The sequence below is a fragment of the Pundamilia nyererei genome, unplaced genomic scaffold, assembly GCF_000239375.1.
Source record: "Pundamilia nyererei isolate P.nyererei 1_Seehausen unplaced genomic scaffold, PunNye1.0 scaffold00054, whole genome shotgun sequence".
In the NCBI taxonomy this organism is placed as follows: Eukaryota; Metazoa; Chordata; class Actinopteri; order Cichliformes; family Cichlidae; genus Pundamilia; species Pundamilia nyererei.
Window position 1 is genome coordinate 2176194 of NW_005187455.1, and position 16981 is coordinate 2193174.

Genomic DNA, 16981 nt, shown 5'->3' on the forward strand with positions numbered 1-16981 from the left:
CCCACCTCCTTGGAAATGCTTTTTTACCCTCAACACAGCAGCATGCAGTGGGGGTTTGAGCAGAAACAGGTGTGAAAAGCGATATAATTCATTTCTGTGCTGGCAGAGGAGGCCAGGAGCCTTGCTGTCGTGGGCCCTGGGTGGTGGAGTAATCTAGACTGGGTGTGCAGGATGGGAGGCGAGTGAGAGGAGTGGATGGATACATGGATGGCTAGCTACACTACTCATTAGAAGCAAGATAATTTCCTCCTCGTCTCAATCGCAACTCCTCGTTCGGGTTGCGATTGAACCAAACAACAGGGCAGAGTTGTGCATAACCAACATTTAGAATTAATATTTAAATTCACAGCGCTCTGTAAACTAAACACTTTGCAGTTCCTGAACTTCTCACCTAAGAGAACACAAACCAGATACTCAAAGCCACATCTAAACAACAGAAGGCAAGGGAGGGAAAAGCGTTTGAGGTCAGAGTTCGCCCTTGCCTCAGATGCCATTATTCTTCGTCTGTTTATTGCTGGAGCCTGAATATGTCAGCACCCTGGTCACCCGCTGCAGCCCTGACCCACCGCAGCAGCCCATTGCTGGGATGGTATTTTTTTTCTTCTAGTTCAGTCATACTTCATACTTTTTATACCGTTATAGTGATAAGAAAATGCAGAATAGCAAGAAATACAGTATGACGAAGGTACACCTTTGAATTAAATTCAGGAAACCGACACTGACATGGACTTTTTCATATTTATGGTTATGGGGGTCTCATGATTATCATTACACTTGTTTGTCTTAGTTATATCTTGCACAACTTAAGCTTCTCATGAAAAATAATTTCAATTAACCATTGAAGCCACCAAGACGCCTTGTTAATGGTTTTGAAAAGACATCAGGAAGCAAGCTAAAAAGGAAGACATCAGCTGACTTTTTATGCGTTTTCATTCATTTATTCATAAACTACAACAAAGGCATGATGTCCATCTTGATACTATAAAGTAATATAGTGGCCTATGTGGCCTGGTGTCTCCGATTAGGTCTTAATTCAATCTTAGCGGCAGTCAGAATCTTAGGCGCCACTGCATTGGGATTTCAAAGAGGTCCTAAGAGACGACAGACAGATGGACAGATCTGCCAAAGGCCTGGCGTGACACTGTGACGAGACAGGGTAGCAGAGGAAAACAAGAGAACAAGTTAGGCTTATTCTCAGCGGTTTTATTCAGTTTCAGATACTCTATCTCTGGGAATGGAATTGGCTTTGGGCTGTGTGTTTGTGTGTGCATTTGTCTGCGAGGACCTATGTTTGTGTAAATGTGGGTGTGTGATTGCGCTGGTGTGTGTTTGTACGAGGGCATTTGGAAGCAATGACTTGTCCGTACCAATCCAAGAGTGGTTGGTGTCAAAGAGGGAGGCAGCTGAGTCAACCTGCCTACCCCCACTACACATTCACACACACATGCACACACATACTGTGCCCCAACCCCCACATTACCCCACACCTTGTAATGAAAACATCATCAATTATCCCTCTTGACAGGCCCCAGGGACCAAAGGCAGACAGCTCTCTTTTGGGGCTTCTCTTTGTGGACTGACCCTTACAGACAAATAGATTTGCTGCACACAACACTTACACTTTGCGACCATTTCAGGAAGGACACGTCAGAATTTTAGATGTTTATTTATTTATCTGTTTATCTGTTTTATTAAAAGGTGATAGGCTAATGATATGACCCATCTTTGCCAAGTAGATAGTGGGTTTTGGGAGCTGGAAATAGCGAGACCAGTCCATCTGGTGGAGGTGCAGGGGGGCAGGAGGTGTGAGTATGTGTATATGTATGTGTGTTATGTGGGAGGCTAGGGAGGGTGTTGTGTGGGAGCGAGGTGGGGGTAGTGGTATGGCTAGGGCAAAGGAAAGGCATCAGTCCTGACATGGACTCCTGAAAGGCCATCTGTGTCATGATTGATGGATGGATGAGCAGATGAACAGATGGATACAGTATCTATCAAAAAGACTGACACATGGTTCATCTTGGCAGCTTGAAACATATATATACTAAAATATCATCCATTTTCACATGAATTTTACCATCACTAATAGCAATAATCCTATGCTGGGATGCATTCTTTGAAGGTTCAGAAAATCAGATCTCCACATAGGTTCAATCTTGGCAGCATATCTTTCATTCTTTACATTTGAGTGGGTCATGTTTTCTCACATATAATGTCATAAACCTGTTACAAATCAAAATACAATTTGCATTTATATCACAGAAGCGTGACCCTTTTGCTGAGAAGTGATATAGGAATATAGGAAAGAATCCAGTTAGACAATCCTTCTTTTTAAAAATTGTCATCTAAGGATATTCTCATTATTCCCATACTCTAAGCAGGCTGAAGAATGTTTTTGGAAATACTTATCTGAACTAGGACCTGCCTTGGGTCAAAGTCCATTTACATTTCTGACAATACTTTAGGTGTACCTTTCCTCCCATTTTCTCCCAACTGCTTCTTGTATCGTTTTACTCCTCTATTTAAAAGCCCTCAAGGGCAGTTAACTTTTAATTCATGTCACCTTTGATCTTTTCTAAAATGTCTGCCATAGATCTAGACCAAAACCACGCTTATGTGTGTGCGTGTGTTGATCTGGCTTCAGTCAAGGGGCGGGTCAGTGTGTTTCCTTGAGAACGTGAGAACTTTACAGACCCTCAAGGTCGGTCAGTAGCAGTGAAGGAGATCACGAGCCTCAGAGCCCCAGCGTGGCTGCAGGACTAAATGCACACACACGCACGCAAACACGCACAGAATCATCTGCTTAAACTGTTCCAGCTTCTTTTTTAGTTTAGCATTAGATTCGATTTTTTTGGAGGGGAAATTCAAAAATGTTTATTAGTTGCAATTAAAGCTTTTTATCCTATATATAGAAACTCATTCTCACTGAACAACATATCAGTGGGTGTTTTTCAGTGTATTAAAATGCAATATTTATGTCAATGACATTAAATATCAAGTTTAATTGAATATTTAATTTGAGCCTTTATACATCATTACTGTTATTACTATCTACCATCTGTTCTTTTCTTTTGGCTAAACCTTCTGCTTTTTTTTCCTCCTCCCTCCAACTCTCATATAATTTCATAGTTGGGAAACTATGAAACAGTTCAGTGTGTGGTTTCATTGTTGCATGTCACGATGATTGATGGCTTCATACTGAACCTGTGCTTCACGCTAGTTCTTTTTTTCATTATCACCTGCATGTGAAGAGTGTTTGTGTGTGTGCTGGGTGGATACAGGCCCAGTAACTCAGATATGTGAAACCATTCTTGGTTTGGTACCCACTAATCAGTTTACAGTGATCTGTAAATCCAGAGAAGAGGTTCGCTCTCAGCTCTAAGTCGCACACAGACACACTCAAGTTGCACACTCTTTTACATAGGACCACATCCATGACGTCAGTAGCTGGGTAGGGTGTGGAGTTCCCCACCATCACTGTGGTATTTATTGGAGAGTGAGTGGCAAGTTGACATATGGAAGAGTCAGGGAAAAATATTGTCATAAATCTGCGGTTAACTTGATGAAATGCTTCTATCCATTGCTTTGCAAGAGATTAGCAAAGCTATCATGCACTCTCTAAGCAAATGCATAACCTCCGAGTGGCTTTTTTGTTTAAAACTCCTCAAATGAGACTTTTGGCAGAAAAATGTTCACCGCCCTTCAAGTAACTGAGTTTAGCATAGGCTCTGTGTAGCATGATTTTGTCTAGCCAGTGATATATTAACTCTGCTAAGTGTGAAATCACATTAGCGCTAGCTGTTAGCCATTATCCATTAGGCTGTGTTTGGTGATCCAGAGGATTGTGGGATATTTTCTGGCTGGAGTCAGCAGCTCAATACCTTTTACTTACAGCAACTGCTGCAGCTTGCCCTAGATACATTTGGTGTGGATGTGCGTGTGTACGTGCGCGCACACGCCTGTGTGTGATTGCATATGCAGTTGTGCAATTATTTGTATCTGTCAGCCTCATGTCTCTTTTGTAAATGCCGAGTGAGTGTGTGCATGCCTTTGTGTCTCATTCCATGCGTGTGCTCGATAGACGTTGTGGCTTTGCCATTGTGGTAATCAGTTTGCGCGTTGGCTGAACTAATTTATCAATTCAGTTCCTCCCACTTGTATTCTCTCCCATGCGTGAACCCTCTCTCTTTCCCCCACACTCTGTGTCCCTTTCTGACAAAACACTTCTTTCTGAAAACCATAAGGGTTTCCTATCTTTTATGCATGCCTTCTGCCTCCCTGACTTCTCCCTCCTTCTCCTCCTTTCTTCACTCACTTTTTACTTCCTTTTTTTTCTATAATGTACAGCTGTGTTTCCTTACATTTTAATGGTCTTGAACCCCGATGTCATGGAAATATTGGTGCTCTTGTGCTGTTTCAAAGGGGAAATGGCACAAGAGCACAGGGGAGAGAACCATGATTTATAGATGAGATCTGGTGATATCCTAATCACTTGTCTCATAATCCTATGATAAAGGTTTTTTTCTTATTTTTACATTGGGGAGAAAAATAACCCCTGTCAGGATTATGATCCATTAGCGGCAGGTGGCATGGATAGTATGGCTATAGGTTGGTAGTGTACTATTGACCAGCTGATCCAGGGTGCCTCAGTCAGGTGTGTGTTGTACGCTCATCTGTGACGCACACACCCACACAAACAAGTATGAATGTGTACGTTTATGTGTATTTGTGTGTCCATTGGAGTGAGGGAAATCATAGCTAGTGAACCAGGTGGTGAATGCAGACAGGCAATAACTCATGGTAGAGGAGTCGAGCAGAGCTGAGGGCTGGCAGAGAAGATGTGTTGGGAAAACCTATACCAATACACATACCCTGTCATTTTTCTCACTTTTCCACTGACTTGTCTTTCTTTTACGTCTTCTCCAAACATATTTGTAACACAGAGTAAGATCCTCATGTATTTCTGTACTCTTGTCTTTAAAGTCATCCTTTTATTTATAGGCAGCATATTTCACACTATATTTGCCGGCTTTCTTCTCTAATTGCTCCTTTCACTCTTTCCGAGGCTGTCTATATTGTTAGCAGAACGTGGACAGGACTGAGGATGCTGCTCACTTGTTTGTTACGACAGATTAAGTCATTGATTTGCAAAAGCGGTGCACTGATGGAGAAGGCCCTCTGCTGCTGAAGATGTGGAGGTAGAGAGAGATGAATGAAGCAGAAGGAGGAAATTGGGGAGGGGGGAGGAGGCATTTCACAAAGGAGAAAGAGAAGACAGAAAAGATGGGAGCTAATTGTAAAGGGAAAAGTTAAATGAAGGTGGGAGAAAAGAAGGTAGAAACAGAGGCAGCCCCAGATAGTTAAGGAAAAAGCTAAATATAGAACAGAGGGATGGAGGGGGCGGTGACGGGTGAAAAGGATAGGAAACTAGAGGGACTCGGAGAGGAAGGAGAGAGGGGTGTAGGTGCACTCTGAATGACAGAGATGTCAGAGGGAGAAAGAGGAGGTGAATGTGAAAGCTTCATCTTATAATAACAGTGGCTGTAACCTTCCTCTATCGGCTACCTGCTTTAAAGAGCATAAGGGAGCAATTGTGAAATACCTTTACCTAGTTTCAGTATTCCCCCCAATCCAGGTTCTTTTCACCCCCCTAGGGGCCAGTGGTGAGTTTCTAATTAAAACGTTGGGGGCAAAAGGGTAATTATGATAATAACATAATAATATCGCCGGGGTTATTAGAATGTGCCGTGGTCCCCAAATTGCTTCCTCTGAGAGATCAGATTTCAGTTGCATTACGTAAAGTCAAATTTCCTTGAAAGTCAGGTGAAATGAAATGTATTCCCCCATGGTCGAAGTGCAATCTGAGAATCTGATTCCCTCTTGTATGTCATGGACATGAGTCTAAAAAAAGCTTTACAGTTTCTCACCACAATGACATGTCTCTGTTCTCCTCTTACCTTCATCCTTAGTCTATACTGAGGGTTTATGTGTTTAGAAAGTCTACGTTTTAGTGCAGTAGTTTTTGTTTTCTTTCTTTGAACTCACCAGTAATAGCTCATAGTTTCTTACAGCCCTGTGTAAAAACTTCCATGTATTGTAGTTGCGTATAACAAGAGAACATTTGTTTGCAAGCTTAGAGATCAGTGCTAGAATGGTAGCTCCGAGCACTGTAGCTTGGAGCTAGCATGCTTGTGCTCCAAGGGGCATCCCACTGGTTTCTCTCAGCTTTCTATGGTACCTTACTAGGATGATGCTTTTTTGGATCCCTGTTACTCCCTATTTACACACCCCCTCATTCCCAGGCAGCCCTGAGGCAGCCCACCTCCAGCTGTGGCTGCCGTTCTCTGCACTGCTTGGTGCAAGTGCCGATTGCTTTGGAGTGCCTCCCCTCGCTCAAATAGGCGGTAATTACGGGCTTAAAGAGGTTTAGTGGTCCAGCAAACTACATAATCACCCCTTGAATTAGCCTCAGCTCATCAGCCTCAGTCCAACGAGCAGTGCTTACCACTAGCATTAGCTAGCATGCTGCACTCCCTTCTCTTTATTGCACAGAGGGAAGCACAGCAGCAGGTGTTGTGCAACATCCGGCCCCCTTAATAAATTTAGCCTTCCCTGTGCTGGAATAGGGAGGACTAATGAAGCACGCCTTCATAGTGAAAACAACCAGAAAGTACACACACACACACACACACACACACACACACACACACACACACACACGATTCTTTCCATCAGCACCAACAGACCTCACCCTTTATATTATACGTATATATGGCACTTTCTAAAGACTTGTCATGTACCTACATGCTATAAGCTTAAGTCTACACATACATTAGAGACACACCCTACTGTACACAGCACACAGTTGTTGTAGGATTTTAACACCCAGTTATATTGCAACACAGTGGCTGCTGTCCTGCATTGTGCCCTGAGAGTGATGGATGATTCTAATCATCAATTATCATTCTGTGGAAGCTGGTAATGCTGTACATTGTCTAATCCACTTTGTACCGGAGCTTTAATGACATACTTTTCACCCTTTGCGTCACCAGCTAACTAGATTTATCTCATTCCCATAGGCAAGAGCGCTGTGAGATTTCCCTAAATCAACAAAAGCTGTTTTTTGAGAGGGCAATGCTCATTAATGAATAAAAAACCCAAGAACATCTGCTTTTCCACATTTTTTTTTCATCCCGAAAAGAGATGGAGAGATTTGATGACAAAAACAGTTTGAAAGGGGGTTTCTTTGCAATTTATGGTGCATATATCGAGACACCCCCCCCCCCCCCCCCAAAAAAAAAGAAAAAAACAGAAAAAAAGGTTGATGAATTATTCATACAAGCTTTGAGCTAGTTTACTGAAGACCAGTATGATAAAAAAGGCTGTTCCTGCTTTTTTTGGGTAGCGCTAAGAAGGGGACATTTAATTTTGCACAGGCTTTTCAGATAGAAGAGACTCTGCATCTCTCATCTCGTAGTTGGTTCATTTTGAGTTTCTCAAAAGATCTGTTTTTGCACTGTTTAGTTATTTTGCGTCGGAGCAGCCTGAATCAGAGGAAATTAGGTTAGGGGTGCTTTGTTTTTCTTCTGTTGTTGTTTTGTTCACTCTCACTCCCTTTTCTTTTTTTCTTTAATCCCCCCTTTCTCCCAGAGCCAGCTTTGTTGCTGGGTCCCTGCTCCCTAATGAAGTCAAAGGGATGTCAGTCGATGCCACCTACACAGAAAGGAATTTGAAATGGCGTAGCTCTCACAGCACAGCATGAACACACACACACACACACACACACACACACACACACACACACACACACACAGTGTAGATGAAACTTTGACTCTATGAGCAAAAAAAAAATTATAAAATAAAATAAAACTGAGAAATTGGAAGCTTGCTGTATGAGATAGAACAGGCTTACAGTTTGGAACGCTTGTTTTAAAGTCTGCTCGTGCGCAGGGTTCAGGGTATTTGTTGTTAGCATAACAATGTGCTCGGCTCTCCAAATATTTAAGGTAATCTCATGCTCGTCTGTCAGGAGCAAGGCCACACTTCCAGTAAACCCTATGTTTTAGAGTGTGCATGTGTGCATGCATGTTTGTGGAAGACAGTTTGGTTTGATACAGTGATGCCCTTCTAGCCAAAAAGGCCTCCGGATTAGCCGTCAGGCATTCCTGATAGGCAGCTCGGTTTCCACAGAGATTTGACCTGGGAACAGTGAGGGGAAGAGATCTGGCCAAGTCAAGGCTGTTTACTTTTTACCTTAAGTGGTACATGCAAGTCGGTTACCGTCCATTATTTTGTTGGTGTTTAACCTGCTTGGTTTCAGGTCAGGAAAGTTATGCTGCTTTCACAAGCCTGCTTACAAATATTTCCAAGGGTATCTTGTTGGTTACAGTGGTACACTAGGGGAGATTGTTGCATATTACCAATTTGTTTACTGTTATCATTGCATTTTCTAACATCTTTGTGCCTTGTGGCCTTCTGCAACCATCTGGTGTTAAAATAAGCTAACTGAAAATACCACTGACCCATGTCTGTTATCCACAGATTGTGCAGTGTCATGGCCTCTTTTTTGAGGGGACGTCACATGGCTGTGACAACATATGATTTTCCTCTCTCCTCTTCCTCTCTCCATCCTGTTTCATGGTTGCAGTTTTATAAAGCTAATGTGGCGTGTCAAGCCTTTTTAATGGGAAGCGCAGAGGCTTGGGAAGTGTAGCTTTAAATAGAAATATATGCAATGATAACACCCTAATGCAAATGGCTAAAGAAGAAACACAGAGAAGTGTGGCTACAGTGAAACTGGTTATAAAAGTGTAATCACACATGTTTAGTAAAGATGCTGATTTTAAGCTATATATAGAAAATGGAAACAATTGTAGACAAATTTCCATCAAATTTCCATCAAAAGTAAAACAAGGAAAGAAAATGTTTTTATACAGAAGAGGAAAAGGCAGCGAGACAGAGATAATAACAAAGAATTGTTTTTGTTGAGGAGGCAAGATAAAGAGAGAAGAACAACAGCACGATAAAGACATTTTTAAAATGTTCCACCTTTCATGGTCATATAGTGCTTCCCCAGCAAAAGAGACTACTTTTTCCTTTTGCCCATTTATTACTACCAACACGTTCAGGTGAGACTTGCACGGCACAAAACAAGAATTGGGGAGCTGTGACCTTTTAGGAATTCTGTTCTTTTTTTTTGTGTCAAAGTTTATCAGAATTTTTACTCCAGCAGATGAGATCAAGAGACACTTTGTGCTGTAAAGGTCAAAAGTTCAGTCATCATGAAGGGAACTAGGGAATGACACCAAGCAAATGCTTGTTCCCATATACTAAGCTACCATAACTTAATGTTTCTTATAACTAAATAAACATGCGGGACATGAAATCAGACTTTTACCAGGGTAGCTAGTGTGAAGCTTAGGTCGGGTAACTTTAAAAATGTTAGTCTTTAACAGAACAACTTTTCATCCCTTTCATAATATCTTAAGTAATTTATTATGGCTACTTTAAGTCACTTTTAGATCTGTGGAGTTTTTCTATTCGAGTCCTCACGAAATTAAAATTTTACTTCAGTGGTATGTGTTCAGAGCCTTATTACCAGCTCAACCTGATGATACTTTATTTCAAGTGTTTTTTTAAAAAATTATTTAATATATTTTTACAAATCTGGAAAAAGTAATATAATTCCTATTTTGTTGTATGTTTAATTGTTAACTGTAGCAGTTCACTTTTTTTTTCTACCGTCATGCCTAGAATAGTTTTCTCTTGGGTTATGGTTGGAACGGGGGAGTAAAAAGGGGGCCTACAGAATATTCATGCTCTTATCTCTTTTTTAAACCCTGGGGCTCCAGATATCCATTTCCATGTCTCCTCTCCTGCCTCCCCCTTCCCTCTTCCTCTTTCTTTCTTCTATCTATCCCGCTCTTGTTCTTGTCTGAGGAGGTCAGAGAGGAAGACGGTCAGACAGGGAGGGGATGTTACTGATGCTCTGTTACTCACCCCCACACACAGATCTGCACACAAAGATATATACACACACCATATTCAGACCATGCACAGCTAAACTTACTTGTAAACCATGCAAGCTCAGTGGCTCAAATAAGAACAAGGAAACATATTCAATTCTGTGCACATATTAACTTGCAGGGCAAAGCAAAGTAAAATCTTTGACTCTATCGGACAAACAAAATGTACAACGGAAATGTACACCCATACTCTTACATACTCAGATTGATAAGACATGAAGAAGAGAAGGAAGCAAAAACGCACACCCCTCCTGGCACCCACATGCTCAGAGCCCAGTGGAGAGCAGGGTGGAAATTCTCATGAAAGGAGCTGTATATTTGGAGAAGACATATCATTAAGATAGGCGGAGGAAAGAGGGAAGGGAGGGAAGGATGCGCAGAAACTTTCCATCTGCTCTTTTAAAGAACATGTTATTGCTTTTCTCACTAAAGGCCTCTCTCTCTCTCTCTCAACCCGCTGAACCTCAGCCAAAGGCCGTTAAGACACCAGAATCGCTCACAGACAATATTAAAACTGGCCGACTTGTTGCTCAGCAAGAAACTAAATCACAGTGTTTTGACAGATAGGAGCTAATTTGGAGGTTTAGAGAAAAAAGGAGGAGAAAAACAGTTTTAATGTTCTGGCTTCATGGCTATCTCTTCCTCTAAACTCTTAAATTAAGTGAGGACTTTTTTGTATGTGAAAACTTGTAAAGGAGTTTGCTTATGTAAAGTAGAAGTCTCAGTGCTCACGTACTGAAGTTCTAGTGATTGTCCTGGAAGTTGTGTTATCAGCATAATATGCGTTTAACTGTAAACAATAAAAATACTCATAATTGTTTTTTTAAATTGACACTGAATAAATGAATAAATGACGTTATTTCTGACTGATTTCTTTTAACCATTTCTTTATATATTTAATTTAATTATTGTATAAAAATTAAAAGAACCTCAACCTTATGCTTATGTTTATTCTTAAGTAAATGTACTTATTACATTCTACCACTAGCAGGATTTGTGTCAAATGAAATGCTGTAAGAACATTTTTCTTCCAGTACTGTAGGCTGAGACCGAGATAGTCACACACACTGTCTGTTTGTGTATTTTATTTATGCATCTGTCTGTGTAAGTGCGTATCTGTGCTGGTAAGCTAGAAGGAAGGGAAACATTGAAACAGGGTGTATTTGTGCTGTATTGTGGCCTCTGGCATGGCTGCATCCCCCTGATATCACGAGGCAGACACTCCACAGATCTGTGACAAGCAGAATAGACACATTGATCTTTTCATGTTCAATCATCTTTTTTGTTGCAAAGAGAGACATGTTTTTCACATGATTAGCTGAGATTAAAATGTCAGAAGTGTATGTGTAGATATGATATATAAAGCAATGCATCAGGGCATCGGATGACACAAGCCGTAAGAATAATGTTTTCTCACTTTCACCCACAGAGGAAGGCAAGTGCTGCCTCAGATTTTCTGCAGTTATTTTCCTTTGGTTTTTATCTGATTGGGCAAAAATATGGAGGCAACTTGCACGCACACTGAAACAGCACTGTGTGTATATGTGTGTGCATATGTATGGGCAGTTCACATGCATATATGCACACTAACACACACACGTACAGGCGAACAAAAATGGTTGTAAAAAAAGAACTGGACACAAATTTGGCCAGAGGCGACATGCAATTATAACTTTGTGCATGAAATTAGCCTCCTTGTGTTCCCATTCCCTGCAACCAATCACATGGACAAGGGAAGACTGGGAAAAAATCAGTCTCCCTTCGCTGTGCCGGGTGGTTCCAGCATTAAACACAATCCTGTTCATTATGCACTGAAAAAGCTTTAATGAAAAAATGAAAAAGCTGGCGCCGCACTAATTTTGCACATCTGATTGACTAACAAGGAGACATACCCTTGATAGATGTACTGCAAATATCATACAGCAGCCATATGTGTGGTGCCTGTTTTTGAACACAATAACTTGGGATTTTTATCGAAGCACATGTTAGCGATGCGAGTAACTCTAAGCTCGACTCGGCCTATTTTTAAGAGAGCAAATTAACCTAAAAATATTTGAATTTGTTCTTTAAAGTCAGTAGCATAAGATTTTCTAAGTTTTTAGACAGTCATTGTTAAATACTACTACTTAATCATTGAAAAGCAGTGCTCTAAAATAGTGCTGACTGGATCATTAAGCCAGATTATCCTCATGCTGTTTAGTTTTTGATGTATCCCTTCTGTAAATGTATACACAGCTTTTGGATTATAGATAGTCCTCCAGTTTGTGCTAGCCTTTCAACAATCTATTCTCTCCATCGCTCCCTTTCCCCTCCCTCCTCTTCTCCTCTGTTACGGCCTGCCTATGCCGTACTGCACAGTCCATGTCTTGTCTGAGTCATGAACAGCACATTGTACTCCATGAACAAGGCTCCGTGCAACTGTGATACCCCCTACTCCAATATAAATCAACACACTCCCCAAGTTCGCATTTATCCCATTTATTCATTCTATATATTTAAACAGGTGGCTCAAATTTAACTGTTCTCAGCTAGCTTCTTGATAGGAGGGGTCACAGTCACTGGTTTATATTTAAACATTGACTTTAGAAGTCACTTCGGGCTTTTCGTGTCCATGATGCATTCGTTAGTCTTCAGATGAATAACAAATCATTCAGATTCCAATTTGGATCCTCGAATAAGGAGGAAGGATCTTTTATCTTTTACCTGTTAATATTATTGTTGCACAAATGAGTGAAAAAGGGATGTCTTCTAAAATCAAGGTGATGCAGTTTGATTAAAACATATTAAGAGTTATGAAAAATGAAAGTTTATTGGGTGTATGCGTATAACTTCTTCGCCCTCCACCCGATATAAGACTCGACACAGCATTGAATGATATGTTTTGGTGGCATTCTTTAATTTTGGGGATAGGGATCATATTGTGCAGTTAAGCCATAGAAATAATTGCAACAAAAAGACAAACTTAACAGAGTCATGTTATTGTACACACTGTAATAAGGATAAAAGAAACCAGCAGCAATAAAGACGCGAGTTTTACATCCTCTTGTCTCTATTCCATCGGCTTAATGTTACATATTCCCCACTCTCTGATTACATATGCAGCGGGGTGAAAGGGGGGCCATTGACGCGAATATATTTGTGTAAGAGGCTGCCTAATTACTAGAGCTGGTTCTCCACTTCACTTAACTTTCTAATTGGCTTGCCTTTTTGGCTGCCATTAATTACAAGATTTCATATTCCATTAATGATCGGAGGGGGTGGCACATTAATGTGCACACACTCAGATGTACTTACAGTATACATAGACATACACACAGGCACATACTGACACCTATGCACCAATGAGCATGAGCACACATCTCATTTTGTAGGTCTCATTACAGCGCATGGTTTTGTATGTGCGACTGTGTATGTGCAACCTGTGCCCTGCAACATCTCTTTCCCTGCTAAAAGACACATCAAAGCCCTTTTAAAAACACAAGAAGCTTCATTAAACAATTTCTGGTCAGCCTTTTCTCAAAGTGTCTCTGTCTCCTGCAGCATCCCTACCCATCGGAAGAACAGAAGAAACAGCTGGCGCAGGACACAGGACTCACGATCCTACAAGTGAACAACTGGTAAGTCATTTCAGAGTTTACATGCAGTCGATTTCAGGAGTTTGACCCCCCAGGCTATCCCAGTTCTTGATGATTAGAATTAATGCCTCCACTCCACCTCTATTTTCATCACGCACACGCACACACCATTTACTGAATCATCCTCACCTAGATCAATCCATCTAAAGAGATATGGCCTGGAGTGATTTTCCAAACCAACAGCCTAACTCGGCCCAAACATGAGAATCCATGTTAATTAAGAATCAAACTACTATCTGAAAACATCCAATAAAATCATCCAAGATGCACAACTTATAAAAGAATGATTACTGCTCTGAGACTAATTATAGGGTTTTACTTTGGTTGTCTTATTTTAGGGTTTGCGGCTTTTTGTAGGCTTACCTTTAACTGTGATTAGCATTTGTTTTAAACACTTGGAGAACATCATTTAACATTCATCTGCTCTTTGTAAATTTTTAAAACATACATTTATTCAGTTTATACACTCTGTTATCCTGAATTTTCCTCTTTTTTTCTTTTGCAAATTATCCTGAAGTCTGTAGTACTGCATATTATTTGAAAAGTAAAATATGAACAGGAAACACTGTATATTCTGATTTGGATAAAAAAAAAAATCCCCTAAGAAGCTTAGTTACCTTTGTCTTAACAACTCAGTTCAGTCCAATACAAATGTATCTGTGTAGCTCCAAATCCCAACAATGGTCACCTTAAGGTGCTTTATATACTAAGGTATGGATCCAACAATATTAGACAGAAAATACCAGAGACCAGACAAACTCTCTTTTAACATGAAGGTGAGGAGTAAAGGAAAAGGGGGAAAAGAGTCCAAAGAGACAAAGATAAAGCACAAACTATGGAAGAGAGTAGATAAAGGTTAATGATCCAATAGTGGCATATAAATGCATCAAGAGTGAAAATAAGGGAGTGGAGAAGATGGGAAGTCCCCAGCAGCCCAAACCCGCATCGGCATACTAAGGCATGGGCAGGGTCACCTGCTCCAGCCCTGTGATTAAAAAGGGAAAATTTTAAGGCCTGTCTTCTGAATTTAAACTGGGAGCTGATTCTATGGGAGAACAGCGTGATAGCCAAAGGAACTGCATCCAATTACTTTTGCAAACTCTGGGAACCAAAAGCCTGCAGTCAGAGTACAAAGTGAACGAAAGTCAGTCAGAGAACAAAATGACCATGTATTATTGTTATTATTTAGTACTTATTTTTTAACAAGGCATTTGAAGATGTCCTTGTTAGCAAGGAGCCTAGCATATTAGCGGACAGGCTGATTGCTAACTAGCCTCTGCAAATTACTGCTCTGTAAGTGCCAACTGGCCTGTTAATTGGGCATGGACTGAGCCATAAAATAAGGTTGCTAAGTATCCATTTTAACCTTAGGTAATACTGTAAAAGGTAAAAGGAGGCCCTGTGTCCTTTTGCGGCTAGTCTTATCAGAGAGATGGCTATCAGCACATGCTTAGTGTTATTAGCCATGTCTAATTAAAGGGGCTCAAGTCTGGGTAACCAAGGCAGGGCCCTTGCAGAGGGTTTTTGATCTAAGCAGCCCTTAAAATAATCCTTGAAAGTATCAGTGAGTTTGCTTGGTAGGAGCATGAAAGTGGAGACTGCAGAAAAAGCAAAGAGGAGGAGTGAGAGTTGAAGAGGCAGACAGTGAAAAATAGATGAAGAGAAGGAGAAAAGGAGAAGGGAAGAAAAGGAGATGAGACATGATAACTCCCCATTACCAGTGGCCTAATGATGTTAACATTATTCCCAGCCATTGTTTAATCTGAGACCTCAGAGACAGACAGACGTTAGATTAGGGTATGATGTATCAGTCTTTGGAGAATTCATTTTATACCAGGCCAAAAACAATACACACACATACTGGTGAAAAAAGGTCTCCGGACCAGGGGGAATCCTAGAGGTTATCAGATCACGTGACCCCTCTGAAATCCATGGGGATCAATCCTTACAGCTGAGATAAAGCCAAACTCTGTCTGCACACACGCCTGTGTCTGTGTGTGAGTCACAGACAGTCACATGAACAGTAGCTTGGTCACTTAATACTGACTGTGTGTTCTCAATCTGTTTGTTATATTTATTGGTAGGGGAATAGCAACACACCCCGAAGGTGTGTATGCATGTGTATTTGTGCAATACCAACACACACTGTGTAAATCGTAGGAGGTTAATCTTGGTTTGTAGAAGATGTGTGTGTCTGTGTGTGTGTTTAAAAGAGAGGGACCGGGGGTGGTTAATCTAAGGGGTATTAGCTGTTAAACCCTCCATGCTGGGATCCCGCTGCCCCCTCACATTTTGTTGTATACGTGCGTGTGTATGTGTGTACACGCTTGTCCACAGGCATATTTCCATGCATGGTTCGGTTGTTTGAGCAAGCGAGCAGTACAGTGTGGCATGGAAGGGCGATCAAGGAAAACAATGAAGTGAAAACATGGAGTGACAAAGAGATAAAGACAAAGAAACTGACCAAAAAAAGAGAGAAGAGAAAAGGAGGATAAGCAGAAATGGAAGAGGGGGAAAAAGATGATAGAAACAAACGAAAGAAAGACAATGACAGAGTAATAGAGAGCGAGGGGTTACGTTAGGGGAACTGCCATTTCACAGTCATGTTGTTGTGCTGGTTGGGAAGCCCCGTCATTGGGTGTCTCCATAGCAACCCCCAGTGATGTTACCTCCTGACCTACTGATTTAGTGAAGTCAATTTTCCTAGATGTGATTCTGTTTGTCAGTGCTTTGGAAAACCGTACTCACAGACATATATACAAATGAGTACACAAACGCGCTTCACATCTCGTGTGTTCGCTTGCAAAATGGGTGCAAAAGAAGACTTCCGAAAGTATAAAACACCTAGTGGGAGTGTGTTTCACAGTCACATGCAGGCCATGGGCAATGAATTCATGTTAAACAGCTCAGGATGTACCGGGGTCATCCATGATCCGTGCTTATTGTCCCAACAGGGGATGACTTAACAACTGACAAAGAAAAACTCTTGTCAGAACATTAAGAACACACACTCTTCCTTTCTTCCCCTGCATCAACATAGACACATACAATCTCTTTATTGTACTGTACAATGTGTGTTACCTCACATATATTGCATAATCGCACACTGCAATATAACCATATACTCTCCCTCTGTCTCCCGCACCATAGATGTGTTAACACACATGTTGGTGTGCATTATTGATGAGTGAGCACGCGGTAGGGCTCAGCAGATTAAATAAAAATGCTAAAGGCCGGCAAGGGGCGCAGATCACTCATGAATTATTGGCAGAAATACGCTGCACCAGGGAATCTCAATTTGAATGGCAAAAGTGTGCGTGTGTG

General features: G+C 41.1%; 1 protein-coding gene across 1 annotated transcript in view; it reads left to right on the forward strand.

Annotated features, from left to right (window-relative positions):
- meis1b (Meis homeobox 1 b) overlaps positions 1 to 16981 on the forward strand; it is a 77340-nt gene that overhangs the window by 40095 nt on the left and 20264 nt on the right. Inside the window, exon 9 of the mRNA XM_005733714.1 lies at positions 13563 to 13639. Coding sequence (XP_005733771.1) covers positions 13563 to 13639 — 77 coding nt within the window. The remainder of the gene's footprint in view (positions 1 to 13562; positions 13640 to 16981) is intronic.